This window comes from Molossus molossus, unplaced genomic scaffold (genome assembly GCF_014108415.1).
Source record: "Molossus molossus isolate mMolMol1 unplaced genomic scaffold, mMolMol1.p scaffold_m16_p_21, whole genome shotgun sequence".
Taxonomy (NCBI): Eukaryota; Metazoa; Chordata; class Mammalia; order Chiroptera; family Molossidae; genus Molossus; species Molossus molossus.
Window position 1 is genome coordinate 7688605 of NW_023425357.1, and position 7442 is coordinate 7696046.

Sequence of the window (7442 nt, forward strand, 5' to 3'; positions counted from 1 at the left end):
TCTGGATGAGTAGAGTGGTTTACAGGGGTACCATCTAATTTTTACTAGGGTGTCTTTTTTTAAATTTTTTTTTTATTGATTTTTACAGAGAGAGGAAGGGAGAGGGGGAGAGAGAGAATTATCGATGAGAAAGAACATCAATTGGCTGCCTCCTGCATGCCCCCTACTGGAGATCGGGCCCACAACCTGGGCATGTGCCCTGACTGGGAATCGAACCGGGGACCTCTTGGTGCATGGGTCGCTGCTCAACCACTGAGCCACACCAGCCAGGCACTAGGGTGTCTTATGGGTTAGAGGCAGCATTTGGGGGTGAGGGGAAAGAGGAGGTGTTGGGTTGTAATGAGGGACGAAGACTACATTCTAAGAGGGAAGTGTTTCGTGTCTTCCCAGAGGAAGGTCAGAGTGAGAGAAAAAGAGACCAACAATCTAGAACACCCCCCCCCCCCCCAGCTGAGGGAATGAGACAGGCCCTTTCGCCAGGAAAGGGAGGACCGGAAACCCAGAGCCCTAGTTCTTTCCCAGAGGCGTCTGAAGGTTCCACTGCAGAGGAATCCTGAGACTTGAGATGGAGGGGTTCACAGCCTTGGGGCCCTGGACTCCTGTGTCCTAATTTAAAAGGACCTGGGGCCCAGCTGGTGTGGCTCAGTGGTTGAGTGTCAACCCAAGCAAGAGGTCGCTGATTCTCTTCCCGGTCAGGGCACATGCCCAGGTCGTGGGCCCAATCCCAGGTGGAGGCGGGTGCATGCAGGAGGCAGCCAATCGATGTACTTTCTCATCGGTGTTTCTAACTCTCTCTCCCTCTCCCTTCCTCCCTAAAATCAATAAAGAAAAAATAAATAAATAAAAGGACCTGGGGCCTCGGAGCTGGACATTCTGAAGGCGGAACTGCTGGTGGTGGGGGCTATCCCAGCTTCAGGTGAGATCAGTCAGCCTAGGTCCCTGGAGGAGGAAGGAAGGAAGGAAGGAAGGAAGGAGGCAACGGCAGGTGGTTAAATGGTTTTATTTTCTGGAGGCAGGTGAGGCGAAGGGGCTGGGAGCAGGCTGGGGCCGCGACGCACAGCGTTCACTCCCGTTTCCGCAGGTGGATGTAGATGACGCCACTGGCCAGGGCGAGGGGGAAGGCCACCCAGGCCAGGGCAAAGCAGTAACCGAAGCTACCCCCAGGCGGATGATCTGCCAGGATTTCCTTGGCATGAATGGCGTAGATCAGTGCCCCGGTGAACACCGCCAGGCCTGTGGGGAGAAAGGAACCAAGTGTCACACCATACCCTCAAGAAGACTGCATATCCCAACAGCCCATGGGACCAGGAAGCCTCCGGAGGGTAAGTGGGCAGCACCCAACTCCATGCAACCAGGCTACCGCAGACTGGCCCTGGGCACTTTAATCTCTGGGTCCCCTTATCCATAAAGTGGGAGGATAATATCTACTCATTCATTCATTCAAGAACTATTTTTAGTGTCTTTCTACCAGCCAAGCACACAAAGAGTAAATTAATAAAATAAGATAAGGGCTTTGCAGGAACTTGGGAAGATAATGTTCCCCAAACTGAGGACTATGATTAACTTAGCCCTTTGCACATGAAGTCAAAAAAATTGAAAAGTATATCAAACTCCCTGAAGTGTCTGTTGCATGGTACATCCACCAGAAACAACAGTTGGCTGCCTTTACAATGACAGGATCACTACTATCATGATTCAGAGTTCTGAGGCATTAATTGTTCGCCTATCCCTGTTTCCCCCCACCTCCATTCCTAGGATTTAAACTATTTGCCCATCATAGCCTCTCTCAGCCCTGGCTCCTTGAAGCCCCAGGGCCCTTCCCCATGACTCAGAGACACAAACCACCATTGAGTCACTGAAGACTACAACTCCTGTAAGTCCTTGGGGGCAGAGAGATGCCATGAAGGCACCTCAGGTGGTCCTTGGGCTGTTGAGAATTGTTTCCTTTTACCAGATGTCCAGTCTCAGGGTCCCCAGCATCCTGATAGGCCCCTTCCCTTCCCTTCAATTCCCAAGGAACAGTGCTCACTGGTGCATAGTTGGCAGAAGCCAGTGGCGTAGAAGAGCCCTCCTCGACGCATGGTGTAGAGCTGGAACATGAACAGGATGAAGGACAGACAGCAGAGGATGAGGGAAAGTACCATGAGGACCTGCACTGCCTTCAGCCAGCCTGCAATGAGGACGAAATAGAGGTGGAAGTCACAGCAGGTCCAGAGTTCCAGCTCCACCTGCTTGCTCATCATCTGCAACAACCCCACCCCTGCCCCCAGTTTAGAGCTACATAAGTTTGGATATTTAGGGGTATCACATTATCAACTTTGATTCCTGCAACTTTGCTAAATTCCCTTATCAGTTTTAGAAGCTGCTTTGCAGTCTTTGGGATTTTCTACAGAAACATGTCCACTGTCAATAGAGACATTTTTACTTCTTTCTTTTCCATCTTTTTGCCTTTTATTTCTTTTTCTTGCCTTGTGGCATTGGCTTACCTCCAGTACAACATTAGATATGAGAACAGAAATTCTTGCTTCACTCTTAGTGAACTCATTTCACCTTTCACCTTCTTTAACTTAGAAATGTTGATGGATGCCCCTTTTGAACTTATATGCATCTGCCACTGCTCCTCCTTGAGAACCCTGGGAGGATTCAGCTCCACCTCTTTAGAACTTCAATGCGGTTCCAGCCCCACCCTCTTGGAACTTGCACACTTTGGTTCCAGCCATCCATTCAGAACACCAGTCCCATCTCCTTGGAACTTTGGAAACATAACCTATCTTCTCAGAATCTTGGGAGCATTCTCCCAATTCCTTAAACCTATAGCACGTGGCCTCCACTCTCTGAATATAAGGGAGGAGGCTTTTAGCTCATCTTCTTTAGAACATGAGCACATTGCTCCCTATCACCAAGACGGGTGCGACATACATTGGCCCCTCTCACTCAGCATTGGGAGACAGACCTGCCCACTCAAACTTTGGCGGGTTCCCAATCCTTGGTCCTGGGAAAGAGCCTTGGATTACCCCTCCCCTTTGCAGATCAGTCCCCAGTGCCCCTCACCATTCTCGCTGACATTACTGCAGGCCCATGTTTTGTTGACATTGATCCACGTGCAGTCATACCAGAGATTCAAAGACTCCTTCTCGGGGAGGGTCCACCAGGACTGGGATGGACAGAGAAACAAGGGCAAGGATAGGAAAGCAAAGTGGAAGAGGTCAGGGAGTCTGTGGGAAGGGTTAGAAAAAGGGTGTGGTGCCCAGAAGGGGCTGAATTGGGGGGAAAACGGGTTTAGTAGGAAAGGGGAGGGGGTCAGGGAAAAGGGTAGGGTGGGGGCACCAGAGGCTGATGCTAGGGAAAAGGGGCAGGGTGGAGTGCCTTTAGAGGGGTGTGCTTGGAGTCTGCAGGAGAGTGGGGGCTCCCACTGCTACTGCTCCAAGTAGGCTTACCTTGTCCAAAGTGGCCACGAACAGGAGGATGAGAATGAGGATGTGGAGGGCAGACACCACCAGCAGGAGGAGTGACATGGCTGCAGTGGGAGCCTGGGGTAGGGGATGTCAGGAGATGGTTGGTTCAAGAGGTTGGCATAGGGGGTGGGGGGTGAGAAGCCTGAATCCTCGTGGAGAAATAGGCTGATTCCAGACTCTTGGGTCTGAGGGAGGAGGGGGCTGGGGGCTTGGACTCCCGAGTTCCCCAGAGGCTGAAGAGGGCCAGGGATGGACTCTTTTTTTTTTTTTTTTAATCCTCATCCGAGGACATTTTTTGCATTTATCTTCAGATAGAGCAGGAGGGAGAGAGGGAGGAAGAGAGAGAGAAACATTTTTAAAGAGACACATGGAGTGGCTGCCATCCACGAGATCCCAACCGGGGCCGGGGACAAACTGCAACCAAGGCACGTGAGCTTATCAGGAACCGAACCTGGGACTCTCTGGTTCGTGGGCTGATGCTCACTGAGCCAAACTGGCCAGGGCCAGGGATGGACTCTTGAGTCCAGGAATGAATAGAACTAGCAGTGTGCTTCACTCTATGGCCTCGGAGTCCTACCCCGGGTGCATATGGGTTCAGGATATAAAAATTCAAGTTGAAACCCCTTCAGATTCATCAGAAACTGTGGGCTGCCCCAGAGACAGGCATCCTTGACTCACCCCATCCCTCTCCTGGGGTAGGGGGAGGAGGGGTTCCTGGTGAGTCATCAGTGACTCATCCCAGCCTCCAAGTACCAGGGAAACCCCAGACCCTGACTGTGCCCCCGAGGTCCCCACCCCACCCTGCTGCCAGACTGGTGCCCACTGGGCACCTTGCTGGGAAGATGGATAGGATCTGTGTTTGGGGAAGAGGACTGAGAAGAGGGAACCAGTCTGCCACCACTATTCAGTGTCCGGAAAGGGGAGGGGGCCCAGATTTGGGGTGTTCTCATGCAAAGCATTGCTCTGGGGGGGGGCCCAGGGGAGAGTGGACATCCGTGGGGAAAAACTGCTAGACCTTTTCAGGTGGAGGGCTCTGCTGGGAACCCCCAAACCTTGCCGGGCCTCACCCCTTCTTGAATTCTCACCCCAAGTGCTAACAGATCACTTCTGAAATTACAGGGATTTCCATGGGGGTGAACTTCTCAAACAGCTGCATTCCCAAGTAAATAAAGAAATCCCAGTCCGAATAACGGACTGGAAACTTACCGAGAGCTGCAGAAAAAGTCAGAGTTGGAGTCTGTCCCTCGCTTGGGCCTCCGCGTCCCGCCCTTCTCCTCCCTCCTTCCACCCTCTCGAGGCCCCCGCCTCCTTCGCCGCCTTCCTCCCTCCCTCCCTCACTCTCCCCTCTGGTTCTCTCTGTCCTTCTCCCCTCCAATCCTAGAACCTGTTCTCTCTCACTCTGTCTCTCCCTGTCCTCACTGCCTACACCTTCTTCCTTCTCTCTCGTCTCACTCTCCTGGTTTCTCTTCCTTTGCTGCTCTCAATATATACTGACCCTTTTATACCCACCCTCACCGCACCCATCTGAGGTCTGCAGCCAGAGGGAGGGCTCAGGCACTCCAGTTCTTCATTCTCTGAGCCCGCCCACTAAGCCTTTAGACGCGATTCTTTTGGGGCTCCCTACCAGTCCTTGGAGGGAGCAGGAGCCCCGGGGTGGGGCAAGCCTCAGCGGGTGGGAGGGCCTGATTCTCAGGCCTCTGCTCTGGGTCTTGTCCTGGGGCCTGGCACCTGGGACTGCATGTCTGCTTTCCTTGATGGGGCTTTGGGCTGGACACTCAGAAGGATGGGAGTCTGAGGGAGAAGGCCAGATTCCTGGGGTGTGCAGTGGGCTGAAGGCTGTTGGAGCTGGCACCATGGTGGAGGTCAGGGGATGGGAAATGGGGAATTGGGAAACTCTGGAAGGAGGCAGGGGGTGGAAGTCAAGGATCCCACTGCCACCATTTCCTGCCTGGGGGACCTTGACCAATTACATCAACGATCTGAGCCTCAGTTTCCTAATCTGTGTGTATAACAATACTGACAATGTACTAATACTGACAATAGTGAGTCTGACACATTCTAAATGAATAAGGTAATACCAGTACATTAACACACCTAACACATTCATTCCTTTCTCCATCAAACATTTATTGAACATCTATTATGAACCAGGAATTAATTTTTTTAAAAAGAAAACCAGACGTGAGCCAACTGTTACTGTGCAACTTACCTTCTTAGGAGGAGGAGAAAGACAATAAAGAGAGAACATCAATAAAAAATATAAATTTCAGATAGTGATAAATGCTTTGAAGGAAACAAAATAGTGATGGAGATAATGATGGTGTGTGTGTGTGTGTGTGTGAGGTGGGGGATACTTTAAACAGGGAGATCAGGCAAGGCCACTCCAAGGAGGTGACATCTGAGCTGAGACCTGAAGACAGCCATCTGAGTGCTGGGCGAAGAGGAAGTGCAAAGACTCTTGAGAACAAGCTCAGGTTGTTTGGGGAGCAGACAGAAGGGCCAGTGTGTCTGGAATATAGGGAGCTAGAGGGAGTGTAGGAAGGGAAATCAAAGAGGGCCCTTGAAGACTAGGGGAGGAATTTGGATTTTATTCTAAATGCAATGGGAAGTCACTGGAAGGTTTTAAACAGAAGTGCAGTACCAGGGACTTAATGTTAACTCTTATTATTATTATTATTATTAATTCTTGGATTATTGAGTTAGGGTGGGTGGATGGGGTGATGGACCGGGTCTCTTAGAAAGGCTGGGTGATGCTGAATAGTGAGGAACAGGGGTCCTGATATGGAGTCGAGAGCTGGAGAACTGAAATTTTGGGTCCCTCCATAGGAAGGAAAAGGGATGATAACATGTCTGGGTATCTGTTGGGGCCAGGGCTGGGGAGGGAGACTGGTTGGCCATGTAGGCTCCCTGAAGGCAGTTCAGTGACTAGATGGGTACTAGGGGGACCTGGAAGCTAGGTACCAGTACAGCACAGGCTCTAGAAACACACCGGCTGGATTCAAATCCAAGATGCTTTGCTCACTAGCGATGATTTTGGCTCAGTTTTTCTATCTGTAAAATAGGGATACTCGTGAATGCATCACAGGGTAGTGTTTGGCACATCATAAGCTCTGTTATTTTAGATATATCAGGTATTGGGGCCTTGAGTGAATGGATTCAGAACTGGTGGACCCTAGATCAAGATCTTGAGAATTTGAGGAAGAGGCAAATTCTTGGGTCTACTGCGTCCAAAGACTATAAAGTTGGAGTACAAAAGAGGGTCCCTGGGGTTGGGGAATAGGTAGGTAGTCTCAAACTTGAGTCTTTGAGAGGGACAGAAAGAGGGGATCTGAATTCAGAATCCAAAGCAAGCTAGAAAGGCTAGGTTGCCGAGGGAAAAATTCGGAGCTAGAGGGCCACATGCTTTTCAGGGCGAGCTGGCAGAGGGGCCAGGGGGCTGGACCTGGTCTGGGGAGGAGTCCAGGAACCAGGAGTTGGGAAGATGGAAATGTGAGCGGAGAAGGGGCGGGAGGTGGGGGTGGGGGGCCCTGAATCAAGTTCCGTGATGGTGTCCGCGCCATACTTGCGTATCCTGGGATGTTCAGGAGGTCCCCCATGTTAGGGCCCCGTGGAAGGGGAAGAATCGGTGGATCTGAGAGCGGTGGAGGGCTCTCCCCTTCTAGGGCCTCCGAGGCAACGGGCTGAGCTGAGTGCCCGCGGGCCGCTTCCTCCCACAGGAAACCGCAGGCGTCAGGCACACCCAGCCTGCGGAGAGCATTGCCCACGGCGGGGAGGCCCAAGTGGGTGGCAGCAACCAGCTGCGGGGGTGTGGCCTACAGGGGCGTGGCCGGAAAACGGGACTGGAGCGGCGCGCGCGAGGCCACGCCCACTTCCGCCTCTCAGTGCTGATTCCGGGCAGCTGAGAGTTTTTGGCGGCTTCTCTGGAGGCCGTTGGCCGCGCATGCGTAGTGAACCGCTGCGAGGACCAGAGGCGGTGGTGAGCGTTAT

General features: G+C 52.1%; 1 protein-coding gene across 2 annotated transcripts; it reads right to left on the minus strand.

Annotated features, from left to right (window-relative positions):
• Nucleotides 1-987: 987 nt before the first annotated feature.
• On the minus strand, nt 988-7229 carry EMP3 (epithelial membrane protein 3). 2 transcript variants are annotated; one of them, XM_036274590.1, is made up of 5 exons: nt 4662-4793; nt 3438-3530; nt 3052-3154; nt 2030-2170; nt 988-1233 (listed from the first exon to the last, which is right to left on the minus strand). In XM_036274590.1, the coding sequence occupies exons 2-5, from the start codon at nt 3513-3515 to the stop codon at nt 1064-1066; spliced, it is 492 nt and encodes a 163-aa protein (XP_036130483.1). In that variant the 5' UTR covers nt 3516-3530; nt 4662-4793; the 3' UTR covers nt 988-1063. The 2 variants fall into 2 exon arrangements, with proteins under 2 accessions (XP_036130483.1, XP_036130485.1); XM_036274592.1 differs by lacking the exon at nt 4662-4793 and adding an exon at nt 7018-7229 and having other exon boundaries at nt 989-1233.
• Nucleotides 7230-7442: the final 213 nt, after the last annotated feature.

Coding starts and splice junctions, on each gene's coding strand:
- EMP3 (XM_036274590.1), bottom strand. CDS start 3,515: ATGTCACTCCTCCTGCTGGTGGTGTCTGCCCTCCACATCCTCATTCTC. Junction 3,155..3,437: donor TCGTGGCCACTTTGGACAAG/GTAAGCCTACTT, acceptor TGTCCATCCCAG/TCCTGGTGGACCCTCCCCGA. Junction 1,234..2,029: donor CTTCTGCCAACTATGCACCA/GTGAGCACTGTT, acceptor TTCTCCCCACAG/GCCTGGCGGTGTTCACCGGG.